Source organism: Alosa sapidissima, chromosome 3 (genome assembly GCF_018492685.1).
Source record: "Alosa sapidissima isolate fAloSap1 chromosome 3, fAloSap1.pri, whole genome shotgun sequence".
NCBI classification, from domain to species: domain Eukaryota; kingdom Metazoa; phylum Chordata; class Actinopteri; order Clupeiformes; family Clupeidae; genus Alosa; species Alosa sapidissima.
The window spans coordinates 6,061,406-6,079,250 of record NC_055959.1 but is presented as its reverse complement, the minus strand read 5'-3'; the positions used below and the strand labels follow the sequence as shown (position 1 = coordinate 6,079,250).

The 17,845-nt window shown below is 42.5% G+C and overlaps 1 protein-coding gene across 2 annotated transcripts; it reads left to right on the top strand.

The window, feature by feature from the left end:
• The first annotated feature begins 153 nt into the window (after positions 1-153).
• Positions 154-17,479, top strand: ppl (periplakin). Of its 2 annotated transcripts, none has more exons than XM_042084805.1 (22): positions 154-410; positions 3,987-4,089; positions 5,217-5,371; positions 5,843-5,963; positions 6,146-6,271; positions 6,458-6,499; positions 7,046-7,207; positions 7,511-7,618; positions 7,718-7,813; positions 8,225-8,347; positions 8,608-8,754; positions 9,466-9,617; positions 9,768-9,871; positions 10,212-10,369; positions 10,533-10,711; positions 11,618-11,756; positions 12,012-12,205; positions 13,042-13,192; positions 13,309-13,392; positions 13,844-13,960; positions 14,198-14,290; positions 14,382-17,479. In XM_042084805.1, the coding sequence occupies exons 1-22, from the start codon at positions 364-366 to the stop codon at positions 17,046-17,048; spliced, it is 5,268 nt and encodes a 1,755-aa protein (XP_041940739.1). In that variant the 5' UTR covers positions 154-363; the 3' UTR covers positions 17,049-17,479. The 2 variants fall into 2 exon arrangements, with proteins under 2 accessions (XP_041940739.1, XP_041940738.1); XM_042084804.1 differs by having other exon boundaries at positions 3,984-4,089.
• The last annotated feature ends 366 nt before the right edge of the window (positions 17,480-17,845 follow it).

Below are 17,845 nucleotides of genomic sequence, written 5' to 3'. Positions count from 1 at the left end.
GTATGTCGTAAATGACCTTCGCACTATTAGTGCGCCATATCCAAACAAGAAGGGCCCACGCCCATTCCACGGAGTGACAGCTTTGTACCACCAAAAGGGGAGGATTCCACATTATATTTAAGCGAAGTTGCAACTGTATCCAATGAGTTGTCTGTGACAGGAAGTGCCACTTGGGAGGTGTCACTTGGAGGACTGACGACACGTATACTCGGACATACCTGTTCTTAGCCAGGTGTTTAGAGAGAAAGGGTAGCCTACTCCACAGAGCAGAGGACGTCAAAGCCCCGTCGTGTTGTGCACCAGGATAGACAGAGCGTGCCCAGTTGAAACAGGTGTTGGAGAAGCCCTTGATATTTAATCAAGATGTTTAAGAAAAAGACCGCCAAAAGCGCTACCATTACGCAGAAAAGGTAAGTGTAAAATGCAAAAAAGTAAACTTTTTTTCTAAGTAAGCTGTGGAAATAAGTGAATAACAGATGAGAACTGTGAGCCCTGAAGAAACGAAGACAGTGGAGGAAGATGAAAGTGAATGAACTTTTCTGAATGTCTACTTCTACTGAAGTTCAACTTTTGTTTCTCATGTGTTGGCGACATTGTTTATAAAGCATGGTACATTTCAAAGCAAGTCGTCTGCTTTTCATCGGTCTCTCGCTTTTCTTTTTTGGAAAACTTTTTCTCTAAAACTCAAGATGTGGTTGTAAGATGGACGTATAAATCGCTACTACAGTAGCCTACGCATCGCATTTTTTAAAAACCAGAAATTTCTTAGTATAGGCTACTTCATGTGTTCTCTGTTGAAGTTTGTATCGCTATGAAGGGTGTGGTGAGGAATGGACTGTCATACGATAAGTAACTTTGGATGTTACGAATTCGTAGGCTACAGAGTTCAATTTTCAGAGAAATAAGTTATATGGCATATAACATATGGCAAAATCCGCAATACTTCTCGGATCAGGGCTGTTTGGCGTTTCTGACCATTTGATAGGCTACTTATCAATCAAGCCTGGAAATGTATTGAATAATTCTAAAGCACTTGTAAGGTTTGTTTAACCTGTGAGATAAGAGAGCACTGGCAATGTTTGCAGTAGGTGTCATAATCTTTTTATGCACACTTAACTCTTAAACAATGTTTCTCACATTAATTTAGTAAAGATGCATGACATCAATACTTATAGCTCTTTGATTAAGGATGTATGTTACCCTTAAGGTACTGACTGTGTAAAAATGTTGGTCACTTCTCTTTAGAATGCATTTGCGATGAAAGCCAACTGGCTGGTTTTGCAGAGTAGGTTTGAACTGGCTCATTCAGCTCCTGTATGAATGCTCATTTAACATTAGATAGTACAAGCTTCATATAAAATGTTAGAAAACCACTAAGCCTCTAAAAAAAATTAAATTAGCATACTGTGCTAAGGAGCGTGTTAAAACACAGGTAGCCTCTCTGTTCCCACAAGGCAAAACTTGGCCAGGCGCCCGTATGATGGTATTGGTCGGACAGGTTCTGTTGCTGGACGATAGTTTAATACCTGGCACCTCATGTAAAGGACTGAGTTGGGTGTGTGTGTGTGTCATGGAATCTGAACAATGTGGATTATCCCCACCCTCCCCATTATAGTCTGCACCCATGTGGCTGTCCTTGTTTGTATTTGTGAACATTTGACATGAAAACATTAAACACCAAGGCTACACACAATAAATCATTCCTCCATCTTGGGTGCTGCTGTGAGCTGTCAACTAATCTATGTTTCGACCAGCTCAGCAGGCAGAGGAAAGGCTGATGACGTTTATGTTCTGTAAAGAGCATCGCTCATTTCATGTCTTACATGACAGACACACACAAAGAATTGACATTCATATATGTTTGAGCTCAGTGTGTTGTCACCAAAGGAATAATTTCTGTAGTAGTAAATCCAGTCGTTTAAGAGTGACTGTCATGCCAGTTGATCTGGGATTTTAAATGAATGCCCAAGACTTTGTTAATGTGTTACAACCTGGATAGGTGTGTCTTATCTGTGAGGGCACTCTCCCCCTTGAGCAAAGCATCCCTTACTTGGTGAAGGGGATTAGACAAACTTTGGACCTCTGTTTCCCAATAGAAATAGATATGTTTGTACATTCATCACCAGTTATCTATGATGATGGCAAACACAGCACGCGGGTTTAGGTAATTGGATTGGAATGATCAGAATGTTCATCCCGAAACTAATCCCGAGGTGTGTTAACCTACCCTCAGACTAGTGTTTCCCGCAGGCATGTTGTTGCCTCCCTTGCATTCATTTTCTGTGTTTTCCCTCAGACTGATTATAACTCTAATACGTGTTTGGGATCTGGTGAAATTACATCATTGAAACCATGTGTGTGAGGGGAAGGGTCCCATGCCTCGGACATATTTCTGCATTTAGGTCATCAACAACACTGCACACTGCCTGTGGTCATTGAGAGTGTGCTCTCGTGGATGTGCTCTTTTGAAGGGCAGATCACTCAGTGTGTGTGTGTGTGGTCTTTCCAAACTAACAATCATCAACAGCAAAGATGTGTGAATTTATTATTTATTTTTTATTATGTATAATTGGTTTACATTTCCATTCACAGATAATGTTATTATCAACTCCAGCTCTTGAATATCTCAGTATGGATAAATAGTGCTTTCTTTGTGCTGTCTGTGGTTTTTGCTAAGCCATAACCATGTCTTTAAGCCTGGTAGGTTTACTTAATGAGCCGGACTTGAAAACCAGCAATGCACTTCTTATATAATAGTAGTAGAAAACCGGTCCAACCTGTTGGGAACCCACATTGAAATTTTGCTGGCAGTGCCCTCAACTGTCTCAGTGTTACCCAAGGTCCAAGGACCACATCTTGGCTCCTCATTGTGGTTCTCTACCCAAACCATATGGATGGTGGATAAGGACTAGTATTGACTTGGCTCTGCTGCAGTGCACTCTGACTCACTATGCTGCTCTGTCCCACATAAGTGAAAGCAGGACTACACTGGTGGGAATGAAGGAAGAGCCACGGAATGAGAGTGGCTGACTCATAGGTGGGAGCATGTGCCAGTACTGCCGTGTGGGATTGTTCTGGTGAACTTTAATAGCTGCTTGGGATGATGGTGGATCATGCATGTTAGCTCTTGTCCGCAATTCTAGCTAAAGACAGCATGACACGACATCAGATTAATGTTCACATCAATGTTGTGCAAGAGTGTGTGTGTGTGTGTGTGTGTGAGACTGTGTGTGTGTGTGTGTGTATGCGTGCTTGTGAGTCTGTATATGTCTCTGTGTGTAGGTGTATGTGTATATGTGTGTGTGTGTGCATGTATTTGTGCATGCACGTGTGTGGACGTGTGTGCATGAAGGTCTGTGTGTGCGTCTGTGTTTTATTGTGTGTGTGCGTGGGTGGGTGGATGTGTACAAACATTAAGTCATGCTGGTATGTCCATATTTGCATGTCAGACTGTAGTACTATAATTTCCTCTTTCAATGTGGTTATCATCTGGCTGGGCTTAAGTCATTTGTAGCCCTGTGCACTGACTCATACTCTGTTGTTTATGCCACAGTTGACTACACAAAGTAAAACAGTGGGGTTGATGGGTTGGAATAGCAGCAGGTGTTGTGGCACTACACTCGTGTACACCTTTTCCCCCCTCTTATATTATCCATGTAATAGCAACAGTAATGGCATGTTACTATTACATGTTGAAAAGAAATACTTCAGCATTGCTTTAGATACATGTATATTTGTACAAGCCAACACTGTGTTCATGTCTTTTAATATCAGTCATGATTTAAGATTTGAATATCAGCCAGAATATTAGAGCCACATACTAAATCTTCAAATGTTTGATGCTTAAAATGCACAGAATATATTGTGATCCCTTTTGTGTCAAACATAACACATCCTCACATTGTCTTATGTGATTTTTGATTGTAGTTTTGAATGGTATCTTGAAATAAGTATATAATTGGCATAATATGTGTTCCTTACAGCAGCACCAAGCCTGCCAGTGAGTTGACATCGCTCATTGAGAAACTTCAGAAGAATGCAGACAAAGTGGAGAAGAACATTCTGGAAACTGAGCAGAACCTTAACCGAGTAAGCATGCATATCTACACAATGAAAAGTTGTACTACTCTGTATACACAAATAATCAGTGCACTGTTTAAGCTGATCCTGTGGGGTGGCCTTTTGCCCCATGCTATATTTATATAAAGAAAAGTGGGGGGGCAAGTGGCTGCACCGTACCACATGTGAGTCTCCTCGCCCGTGGAGACCCAGGTTCGATTCCGACCTGCAGTTATTTCCCGATCCCACCCAGTCTTTTCCTCGTCCCACCTGCCTCCGGACTCTCCCTCCCACCCAAATATACTTTTAAAACAACAATAGAAGAAAAGTGATACTACCCCAATTTACACAAATAATCAGTGCACTGTTTAAACTGTTCCTGTGTGGTGGCTTTCATTTGCCCCATGAAACACTTCACACACTGTAAGTTCAGTGGTAAGTTGGGAACAAATCAGCGCAGTATAAAGTACCTGCAAACTGCCCAATATTTTCTTTGCTGCTTTCGATTCAATGTAAGGACATGTCTGTCTGTGCCGCAGGCACTTTTATATCTCTTTGGATACTTTTCAGTGGAAGCCATGCTTCGTAGGAAACAGGTTGCCAGGATATGTTTTCATGGCTAAAATCTCAATGCGTGCAGATTTCCTTTCACTAGTCTTTGTTTTAGAAACCCTGCACCCAAAAGACCTTTTGAATAAGAAAGTGCCATTGACATGTTTTACTACTATCTATGTCACTTACTTGACAAACAATGTTGATGTGTCCGAAGTGGCCATATAGAAATAACCATACTTTACATACATAATTTACATGAGTTAAATATGAATTAACTTAATTAAATATTAAATAACTTTAATATTAGATATTATGATTACTAATTATTAGTATTAAATAAACACTAAATTAAACATTATTACTGAATAATGAAGACACACACTTAATGAAAGAGATCACACTAATGAGAGATTGAATAAACTGAATATCCCCTGCCCTTTGAGCCATTGTAAGCTTGTGGCATGGCTTGTGGCTTGTGTCACCAGCATAAAGGTGTGTGAATGCCGCAGCAGAAAAGTGAAAATAGAAAAACTGAATGAAAAATGTTAATACCTCTGCAGTAATACAACTATATCATGTAAACTAAATTGATACTTCTTTAGGATGTGGCCAAAATCAACGAGGGCAAGCAGCCACTCTACCAGGAGGACACCAACAAGCGCATCCTGAACTCGCTGGAACTGCTCAAGGCTCTGGACGATGATGCAGCTGCCGCTGTACGCCTTCAACACCCCCAGGCTGAGATGATCGAGCAGGAGTGAGTGTAGTACATTCCTGCAGCTGTGCCACACTGTAGTCTGGTCTGCTATGAGAGAATGTGTTCATACAGGAATTATTATGCAGTTTTTATTTTTTTATTATTATTAAGGACAGCGCTCATCAGTTTAGATTAAGATTTTTTTTTTTTTTAAGTGATTTGATTAGTGGCCTTGTATTTACCATCACAGCCTCAGTTAGTTAAGCAGAACAAGGGAGAGAGACCATACACAATTAGTTGAAATTGATAAATTGCTGAAAAATGCAAAATACTCAGGATCACAGGAACACCAGGCCAAGAAAACCAAATGCAGCAGTAAGTGCAAAGCTCTTTCATGTACAGATATAGATCTTAGTAGGAGCGACACTACTGTATCATCTCTCACCACTGTTTTGTAAAATGTGGCTGTAAGCAAATGAAGGACAGTCGATTGACAGTGGCTACCTTTTTTCCCCCATTTGCCGGAAACAGCATGAAGCAGCTCCGTGACCGCGTCATGAGACTCAGAGAGGACCACGACAAGATCTACCACCAGACGCGAGGAGAGGGTGTGCCTATGGTCAACTGGGGCAATATTGTGGATGAGAAACTGGTCAGTGAGCCTCTTTAGCATACAACAAGCTCACAGGAGCTCATCTCTGTGAAACACAGTGTTTTACATCATGCTGTTTACAGTGCATAAGCATTCACTAATATAACGTCTGGCCCTCCACTTTAAATTGCGTGAGTAATTCCGGGTCACTAACGATCATGTTTTGTCTTGCGGTTTCACAGTCAAATCTTAACAACAAAGGATTCGGACAGGACCTGCCCTCCATTGAGAAAGATGTGGAGGAGCACAACATCTTTCAGAGCGAGGTCGAGGCCCTGGCACCTTACGTCACTGAAAGCGATGATAAGGTGAGATGGCTCTACAGAATGAAAGCTTTTAACTACTTTAATGGATAGTGATCTTCATGTTAATAATTACTTACAGTTCTTACATTGTAGAAAACAATGCCCCCCCCCCCCCCCCAAAGCAGAGCATTTAGCTTTATATGATCTCTTATAGTCTCTCTCTACCTCTTCCTTCCTTTCGCATAACAGGATTATGTGGGAGGACTCCAGATGAAGTACAATAAACTGCTGGTAAGAAAAACCGATCTCCCTCTCTGCTTATGTGCTCCTTCTGTAGCATATTGCACAGCAGTAGCTCAGGAGTTCCTCAAGTCACTATGGATTTACATTTACATTGGTAAATATAGTAGGTGGTGTTAAGTGATAAAACAATGCTGTAACAGGCTACTTAATAAGATGGGGAATCCTTGGGAATTCTACTATCTTCTACTACCTTTTACTACCTTGTAAAGAAACTAGAGTATGAGTACCTACCAAAGATATTATTTGCTCTTCTGAGTCACACTGAAATCAGTTAAGATGTCATCTGAGAAAGCCTCTTCCAAGTTATCCTGTGCAATTTGACAATGGTTTTGACAAGACAGTCATATAGAAAACCGTATTTTTGCATTGGTAAGTTCAGATTCTATACGGTTATGAAGGGCAATATAATGTACTCAGTCACAGGTATATTGGGCTTTATTTCAAGTGAACAAAATGTTCACGTGAATACTGCTGAATGCTGAGCATTATTGACCCAGTGTCACCCCCACCCCCACCACCCCCCCACCTCTCCAGGCCAACTCCACTGCCCGGCAGAAGCACCTGCTTTCCCTGCGTGACTACATGCAGCGCTGCACCAACGAGCTCTACTGGATGGACCAGCAGGCCGAGGAGAGAATCGGCTACGACTGGAGTGACACCAACCTGGACTACCCTGCCCGCAAGAGGCAGTATGAGGTACAAGGATATATAATTAACGTTAAATAACATTTGAGATGACCATAAAAAGGTTATGTTTATGAGGTTTTGTTTATGAGTTTGTGATCTGATGAATTCAGGGTTAGATAAATATTATGTTTTGCAAAAGATTATTGAATTGGTAGTTAGTGTAATGTACAAGCCAGCATGCAGTCAATTGGGTAGCATTACAAAACAAACAACAACGAGTGAATCTGAACATTCTTAGATTAGAGTAATAACAAAGGGACCCTAAGGTATCCTTGCCCTAACATATGTTATAATGTAATAATATGAACTTAGAACTTCATCGGCAAGTGCCTGGAGAGCAAGGAGGCCACCATCACTAAACTGAATGATGACGGGGAGAAACTCATCGCTCAGCAACATCCAGCAAAGAACGTCATTGAGGTACAGTTGTATACATTTGTAGTAATAGTGTTAATTAACTATTTGCAGCTCTAGTGCATGGTTCATTGTGTTTGAGGCTAAAATTGCTCCCTCTCTCAGGCTCATATGGAGGCTGTCCACGCTGACTGGAAGGAGTACCTCAACCTGCTCATCTGTGAGGAGAACCACCTGAAGCACATGGATGAGTACCACAAGGTAAGCACAGCAGTGGATGTCTGTGCTGCTGTCGGTCTGTTTGAGTACACTGGTGTGGCTATTGCATGAGATTGTTGTTGTAATTCATTTGTAATGAAGAGGAGTCATACTTTTGGAACTCTTACCTGCTGGTTATAATAGTCGTGTTATTCAATAGCTACGCCTGGTATGTGTGTGAGAGATCTCCTTAAGACTTTATCTTCCTGCTGAGGGAGTTTTTTTCATGACTTGACACTGAGAAGAAATGTCTTTAGAAGTCTCTGAATGACAATAGGCATTCATATACAGTAGGGTTTCCTTGGGGCTCTCTGATGAGTATGTGACTCTGTGGCTATTTTTCTGCTGAGTTTCTACTTGGCTGCAATTAGTGGCAATGTCAAATTACAATGCCCTCTCCCTCTCCGCCCCCAGTTCCAGAAAGAGGCGAGAGACACCCAGGACTTGTTGAAAAGGCTGGATACCGACATCAACCAAAAATACAACCCTGAATTCAAGGACATGTTCCAGATGGAAGGGCTTATCAGTGACTTGGATGTGAGCCCTTTTCCACGTTCAAGTCTCACACAGAATATATATTTAGCATAGCACCATTTGCCAATTATGTCTTTTCCCCTACATGACTTGTTTTAACTTTCACATATATGCATATGTATTTGTATATGTACAGTATGTATGTGTGTATATATACATATATACCTATATATTTACATTTACATTTAGCAGACACTTTTATTCAAAGCATATGTGTATATCTCTGTGTTTGATTGTTTGTTTGTGTCTATGTGTATGAGTAGGACCAGGCGAAGGCCTTGGATCACTTTGATGATCGCATGAAAGCCCTCCAGAGGCGGAGTCTGCAGGTGCTGCCTCTCAAGTACCGCCGTGAGCCTCCGTCCAAGCTCCTCCCCGTTGAGGCTCTGTGTGAATTTGACTCCGAAAAGGTACTGCAGAAGCCTTAATTTACCATTTTCACACACACACACACACACACACACACACACACACACACACACACACACACACACATACACACACACACACACACACACACACACACACACACACACACACACACACACACACAACTAGGGAACAGGTTAGTTTCCCCACCCTGTCTGTAATCACTCTTTATCTCACACCCATCAACACACATACACACACCCATGCACACATAAGCATGTAGACATGCAACTACACACACAGAAACATGTAGTACACACAGACACAAACACATTTAATATGTATGCAGACAAACCCATTTATATTTGCTAAGGGCTCCTTCTGAAAAATGTGTGGCATTTTGTAAGCAAGCACTATTGAATGTGTCAAATTTCCCCCTGACATCTCTTAAAAGTACTCAAACTTTCTTTTACCATTCTAATGTATTTAAATCCCTGTGAAATACCAACTGTGCTTCCGTGGAGCATCTTATTTTTAAAACCCCTACTGGAGATTATCCCCGGGAGCAGTGGATTTTTGGGGATGGATTTCAGGGATCTGCAGAGTGTTTTTAGGCATTTCCAAGGTTTAACTATCCAAGCAGGTCACGAACTAAGAAGCAACCATCTCTCTTGCTCATCTGCCTCGCCTTTTGTGTGTGTGTGTGTGTGTGTGTGTGTGTGTGTGTGTGTGCGTGTGTGTGTGATGCGCAGGGCCAGATTGCGCGCGACGAGAGGTACACCCTGCTCAGGAACAACGGGAATAAGTGGGATGTGAAGGACCAGTCTGGCCACACGCTGACAGCTCCCGGAGCCTGCTTCTTTATACCCCCTACTGACCCAGAATCTGTCACCATCGCCGACAAGTGAGTTTCCTGGTCAGCGCACTCGGTAGATAACACACACACACAGGCTGTGTCTTTGTCAGCAAGTCATATGTTGCGGTATGCTGCTGCTTTTCTATTCCTTTCTTGAAGGTCATTAAATGGACTTGTTTGCGTTTGTGTCACTTTTAGCCTCCTCAACCAGCAGGCGAACATCAAGAAGAAGGTGGCCACCAGCAAGGGCACTCTGCAAACCCGACTGGGTGAGCTGAGGAAGGAGAGTCCAGCAGTACGTGGTGAGTGTGCAGATGTGAAGAGAGAAACAGAGACTCCAAAATGACAGACATTTGTGCTGGTATGGCATTTGTCAAGGGGTGTCAAGGTGATGATACATGGGGCAACTTTTGGAGCTGTGTTGCTGGGCAACCACATAACCAGTTCCATTTATTCTGATTGGATGATCATGCTGATTTGCCAACTGATAATTAAACTTCTCCGGAAAAGAATATATTTCTGGCATATTTCTGGAGTGAAAGGTGTTTGCTCAAATCCTTTTTCTCACTGTGGCTAAAACTGAACTAAGTCTAAAGAGTAACACAGGAACTGATCCAATCTATGATTAACATGTGATCACAGATAAGGAAGAACAGCAATGTCGCCAGCTGATGGCCGGGCTGGACAAGGTGGTCAATGATCTGGACAAGCAAGAGAAGGCCATCAATGCTCGAGTGCGCCCCCCTCTGGAACAAACCCGTCCACTGCAGGACAGTGCAGACCGACTTCAGGAGATGAGGGTCTGTTTTACTTGATTTTCATCATGAATTTGTTGCAGTGTGATATCCACCAATGGGGTTTAAAATTTGTTCTAATATGTGCAATGCGGTGATTGTATCAGAGGACTAAGTTAGATTTAAATTTACAGTTGTATTTACTAACAGCTTGTTGTATCATTTACAGGATATTACAAATGCTGTCAGGAAAATTGAGCCTGAGAAGGTCTCCAAGACCAAAGCGGCAGAGTCCTTCCTGCACTCCAACCCTAAGTGTGCCAGTGCCCCACTGCTTTACTCAAAGGTGGACGAGGCTGATAAGAAATACAACAAAGTAGACCTTCTGCTCAAGCTCTCTGATGAGAAGTACGTGTAACTTACATAACAGATATAATGTATATTGTAAAATTAAATATATTTATAGCATATAATTTTAGGTTGATTAACATAACCCTAGGTCTTTAATAACAGAGTGAAGTGTTTGACTGTGGGAATCGCCTTGGGTGGGACCAACTATGGAAGCTCCAGTAACAGACAGGTCAAACTTTGCCTGGGCTTTGTCAGGTTGCCCGTTTCATCTTCCTATGGACAGAGTGTGGTGGACAGTTTTTGGCCACATGGCCCTGGGTTAGCTGCTCTTGCACACCGACTAGGCGATTCATTTAGCTGGGCAAGGAGATATGGGTGGAGGCATATATTGTGCGGCAGTTTGCATTTATTCATTTAGCAGATGCTTTTATCCAAAGCGATTTACATATGTCAGTTATATTACAAGGGCCATTGTCCTCAAAGCAACTCAGGGTTAAGTGCCTTTCTCAAGGGCACAACGGTGGAAGACGAGTACTGAACCCACAACTTTTCAGGATACTGCATGCTAGCCCAGCTCCTTAGCCACTATACGCTGACACCGCCCACCGGTTTGGGTCTAGGGCTCTGATTAGCCCCAGCTCACCTATTCCCTGGATACCTATTCCCTACTCTTTAAGGAACTGTACCAGTAGCACCAAACCTCCGTCATGCAGGCAGGGACTTGTGTGGTGTCATTGGAGCTTCTGTAGTTAGTCACACCCAAGGCAATTCCCATAGTGAAACACCAAACAAAGTAAAGAATAAAGAATATTATAACAACATACATATGTATACTGTGACAACAACTTGAACAACTTTTACCTTACCATACCATCTCTGTTCAGATAAGTGAAGAGAGTTTGTGCAATTCTATTTTCCTCTTTTTATCAAAACATTTTCATTCATTGCAATTGTCTGTTTCAGGCTTCAGAACTCCAACCGCCTGGAGAACTCTCTTCAGAAAGGAAAGAACCTTCTCTCCACCTATGAAAACAAGTTGGCCAGAGAGGAGGTTGCACCTGCAGACTCCAGCTCTCTGGACAGAACCCTGCGTGAGCTAGCTGTAAGTCTCCAAGACATTGTGATCTCTCTCTGTAAATCCAAAACAGTACAAGGCTTTTGGTACATTACAACACTAGAATAGAATATTAAAAACACGCTGGAAGTAAGATCTGAGAGTTCAGTTAAAGAAGTCAGAAATTCAAGGCAGATATGAGAAGTATGATGTTTTAAAAGTTAATATCCCCAAGACACTAGGCTACTATATAATGTCACCAGGTTTATGACAATTGTGTCTTCTGTGTTGTAATCTGCACAGGATATGGGATCAGAACTAAAAGCCAAGAAAGGGGTTGTCACAGAGGCCGAGGAAAACCTCAGAGCTGCCAGGAACAGCTGTGACAACATGGCCGCTAAGCTCCAGGAGCACTGCCCTGATATCGAGAGGCAGGAGCAAGAGGTCAACAAGCTCAACAAGCGCTATGACAACCTGAACAGACAGATTGACTCCAGGTGAGTGGAGTTTTGTGTGTGACACAGATTTTATATCATATAGAACAAAGCTACAAATACTAGATGTCCTAGATGTTTGGCTTATGTTTAGAGAGAATAACAGACTGTGTATGTAGAGAGAAAATTATTAGATAGATTTCTCTAGATGTGCTGTGTGTGATATGTGATGACCCTGTGTCCCTTCAGGCCTTCTTCTGTCAGTGCACGGGCAGGGCTGGGCCTGGTTGGGCTAATGCCCTCATTGATTACACCTATGGTTAGGGTGGGGCTATATTAGGGGTTTCCTATCTCTCTCATTAGGCACTTTTCTTCCTTCTTGCAGGCCCTCACTTTGAATCTCTCACACTTGCACTTTGCTCTCTCCCCTCATTTGTATCTCTATACCTCTCTTTCTCTTTCTTTGTCTATAGGCCTTCTTCACTAGCTTCTCACGTACTGACCCTCTTTGCATCCATACATCCATACACGCACACCACCACTCCCATTAATTTGCCCCTAGACATTTTGCTATTGGTAACCTTGTGCTTTACTTTAATAAATTAATATATTTGGTTTGAACCTTGTTGTCCGTGTCCCTCTTTATGTTACGGCCTGGGAATGAGCTGGCCGTAACATAAATGATATTTTGGTGTGATATAATTTATAATGATTTCAAATTACATATATGTTCTTTGGATGTTTGAAAAATTAGTATCAGAGATGGCCATATTGCGTTTGCATTCTGTTTTGTGATGTGTTTTTTCGAAAAAGTAGTACCAGACATTTCGTTTTGACACTGACATTTTGACATGGTGACAAGGTTTCAGGCTTTCATGATCTGGTTTATTTGCTTTTAGGTCACAGAGCCTGCAGAAAGGTAAAATGGCATATAACAACTACCGCAATGATTATGACAGTCTCAATAACTGGCTGTCAAGGGTGCCAAACTATGAGCCACGTGACACTGATGATAAGGCTCAAATAGATTCCAAGCTGAAAAACCAAAGGGTGAGTAGTGAATGGAGAAGTCTAGTAGCTTAACTCACTCAAAATCATGATATTAGACTCGATCAGTCGCGGACAGGAATGATGATTGAGAAATTTGAAAATGCTTCTTTTCACAGAACCTGCTTTCTGATATAACAAGGAAGGAGTCTGATCTCAACAATGTCTCTAAAAATGCACAGCTTTATCAGCAAGCAGTGAAGGTAAGCCATCCCTGATATTTAAAGAATTGTATCATATTTCTTGTGTTGTATAGGCTAGTGCAATGCCTGTACAAAGGGTGCCCACAGGCACACAACACCATCGGTCACCATGTTGTTGAGGTGAATATCCACTAAAATTGCCTGCATGCACACAGTGTCCAGAGGCGGTCATCGTTTTATTAAGGTCAAGAGCCGCAAAATGTTGTCATGTCATTTAACAACATAGCATTTTCCATTCAAATAACTCGATACTTGATACTGCCCTCTCTTGGGTAGTCAATGAAGGCACTTACCTAGAATGAAGATGGTTGGATGAACAGTTCGAACGATATTTTAAGAAGAAGAAACACACACTCAGACAGAGAGACTGACTTGACTTGTCAGACTTCTAATGTGTTTCCCTATGTTTGTTTCTCTGACGTTCACTCTCACACTCTCCTTTTGTGTTTAGGACTACGAGAATGAAAGTGAGAAGTTCAAATCCATTCTTGACCTTGAGGATGGTCTTGTTCCTCAGACCTACAAGAGAAGCAGACTTGAGTCCCCTGCACAAAGAGTGAAAGGAGAGGTATTTAGCCAAAACCCCTTAAACGAGATGTCCGAGTTTTCACATAGATTTCCGTTTCTTGAGGTCAGCAAGTACTGTCAGATCTACGTGAAAATTCGCCGGATTTCTCATTTAACCACTGTCCTTGTGACAACATAAAATGCTATTTCTGTTTCTGGAAATTATCTTGCTGCCCTGTGCTGCCTTTGGACAAATGCAATTTTATGAATACTCTTCTTTTCATTTTTCTGTTAACAGGAAGCTGCTATTGACTCCAAATTTACTGAAGTGCATGCAATAAACAAGCAGAGGTTGCAGAATCTTGAGTTTACTCAGAGTCTCCTGAATCAGGTAACATATAACTGAATACTCACTCAGTGTAATATGCAATGAAACTTAATACACTGGATCCTTATATCTACACTGTTTATCACTATTACAGCAACCGGAGGTTCCAATCATCACACAATCTGTCCAGACTGTGAATGCTTCAGCCCCAGGACAAGAACCTTGGAGAGTCAAGAAGCAGCTGGATGAGGAAACTCAGCGACGTGAGCAACTTGAGAGAGAGATCCAGACTATCCAGAGCGACATCTATGTTCTCGAGGGCCAGAAGCCTCAGGACACCATTGTGAAGAAGGAACTCATCAAGAAGTTGCCAGACCCACAGCTGGACGAAGACATCCACAAGGTCCAGCAGAGGCTGTCCGATGAGCGCAGGACCACTCGCCTCCTGGAAAGCGAGTTGGACACCCTCCGTCTGAAACTACGCGGCCTGGAGACAGAGGTGAAGGAAGGCGCGCAGCAGTACACTGTCAAAGAGGTTCTTCGCATTGAGAGGGACCGCGGGCAGGAAGAGGAGGTGAGGAAGGTGAAGGAGGAACTGGAGGAGCTGAGGAGGCAGAGGACTTTCAAAGACAACGAAATCATTCAGATCAAGAAGCAGGTCAACATCCTATCAGAAGAGAAGAACAAGGAGCAAGAAATCATCACCGAAGAAGAGGTGATCAAGGTGCAAAATGACCCCCGGCTCGAGAGTGAATACAGAGATCTCTTAACGAGGAAGCAAAAGGAAATTGATGGAAGAGCTCAACTGGAGGATGAGCTCAAGTTCTTACAGGAGAAGCTGAAGAGGCTTGAGAAGGAAAAGGCCATGGCTGAGGAGAAGATCTCCATCAGAGAAGTCCTGAAAGTTGAAAAAGACATGGCCTTGGAAAGGGAGGTGGATAATCTCAGAAATCAGTATGAAGACGAGAGGGCTAAACATAGGTCATCTCAGAGGGAGAAAGTTGATCTTGAAAGGAAAATCTCAAGTCTTGAGACCGAGAAGTCAAAGGTCATCATCCAAGAGAAGATGAAGGAGATTGTCCGGCCTGACCCCAAAGCAGAGGCTGAGGTTGGCACGCTCCGTATGGAACTGGTGGAGCAGCAGAGGAGATACAAAGATACCGAGCTCCAACTGAAAACTCTGCAGGATGAGCTCACCATGCTGAGAAATAGGGGCCCTCAGGTTGAGGTCAGAGAAATGATCAAAGAAGTCATCAAATACAAGACAGATCCTGAAACTGAGAGAGAGCTGGAAAGACTACGTAATGAGATAGTGGATAAAACTCACGTGATAGAGAGGTCCGAGGTAGAAATCCTCAGAACTAACAATGACATTATGAGATGGAAAGATACCAAACCCCAGGTGCAGACCAAAGAAGTGATCAAAGAGATTCTTCAGTACCGTGAGGATCCCCAAACCAAGGAGGAGATTGAGACCCTGAAGAGAAAACTCGCTGAGGAACAGAAGAAACGTCTAGACCTGGAACAACAGAGATCAAAGAATGAGGAAAAGATCCGTATTAAGAAGATGGACCTTTCTCAAGTGAGAGAAAAAATTGTCCAACAGGAAGTTGTTAAGGTCGAAGAGGACCAGCTCCTGAGGTCAGAGTGTGATGACTTTGTCAAGACCATCAGCAATGAGCAGAGACAGAAGGAGAGTCTGAAAGATGAGCTTGCAAGGCTTCAGCGGCAGAAGGCAGACCTGGATCTTCAGCTTGAAGAGATTGAACGTGAGCGCAGAGCTCGACGAGACGCAGAGCTGGAAATCCAGCGCTTGAGAATTCGTCTTAATGAACTGGAGATCAGAGACAAAGAAAACCGTGAAAAGGTGACGGTGAAACAGAAGGTGGTGCTACAGCAAGATCCTCAGCAAGAAAAGGAACACTCCATTCTCAGGTTGCAGGTTGAAGAGGAGCGACACAAACGCACAATGCTGGAAAGAGAGCTTAATGTCTTGTTGGAACAACAGTCATCACTTGAAAAGATGGAGGTGAAAGAAAGAGTGGTGCGCTCTGAAAAGATCCAGGTCGAGAAAGATCCCGAGGCGGAAGTGGAAATTGAGAGACTCAAGAAAAGTCTTGAAGATGAGAACAAACGCCGACGCGAGCTTGACCAGGAAATCAATGAGCTCAACTCTAGGCTGCAAACAATGGAGTTCACAAACACAAAGTCGACCAAAGAGCTTGATTACATCCGCGACGAAAGCAACAGATTGCAGCAGGAGAACCAGCGCCTCACAAACGAAATCAGGAAGCTTCAGTCAGAGATTCAGATTACCAGCAAAGAGACCAAACACATCACAGAGTCCATGCCGTTGGAGAATGGCAAAAACCTTGAGCTGCGTCTCACGTCACTTCAGAAAGAGCTCTCGGACCTCAGACGCATAACAACAGATAAAGATGTGGAGATCGAGAAACTCCAGAAGAGCTTGTCTGCGATGAGAGTGAAGAGGGAACAGCGGGAAAGCCACCTGAGACGGTCCATCGTCGTCATCGATCCAGACACGGGCAAAGAGATGAGGCCAGAGGAGGCTTACAAACTCGGACTGATTGACTGGAAAATGTTTGTCAACCTGCAGAGCCAGGAGTGCGATTGGGAGGAAATCACAGTCAAGGGTCCAAGCGGGGAGTCTTCAGTTCTGCATGACAGGAAGTCTGGCAAGAAGTTCTCGATCGAAGAGGCCCTGAAGGCCGGGCACATTACAAATCGTCAGTTACAGCAGTACCTAAACAAAGAGATAAGCATCCAGGAGTTTGGTGTGATGGTGTCGGGCAAAAAGTAAACAAATTCCAAAAAAATATTCATCTGTCTTTCTAAATATATAAATCATATTTCCATGTTTTCAGAATACTTTCAAGAATACTACTTCTCTGTAGTTTTCAGTTTAACACTGAAAAAATGTTTTTCAGCCATTGTGATATTTTCTTCTCACAACACAAAACTGTGTTTATTTATAAATACTCACCTTTTGCACAACTTGGTTGTGCCATGCTGTAGGGCTGTATGGTGAACTTCTCTATGGTCATATCTAAAATGCACACATATGTTGGAGAAAGCGGTTCTGAATGTATGCAAACATGGTGTGCTCTTAACTGGGTTCAGGATATATTGGTGTTATAACTCACTATTCTGAATTCTCTGCCCTTAGTTCTCTTTTACACTGTACTTGTACGCTGTACACTGTCCTAAATAAAATGAAAATGTATCTGAAAATGGTGTTGTGTGTGATGACTGTATGTGCTATGCAATACCAATATCTGGCAGTAAGTTAACAAGATGCAGGCAGAGACTGTATAAGGGATGAAGGTAGGCTACAATAACAGAGATAAGAATTTGAAGAGTGTGGTTCCAAAACCTTATATCCACCATTTTGTTTTCCAAGAAATTTCAGAAGAACTGTAATTGGGTATTGTTATTTGATTTATTTTTACTCAATCAAACAGCAACTGCAATTTGATTGATATTACCTGAAATGCACAATTAAATAGCCTGACTTTTTAATGTTTTTAAAAACGTAGATACAGTAGGCTATAGCGTTTTGGAACCAAACTTTTCATATGTAGGCCCACAAGGATGGCA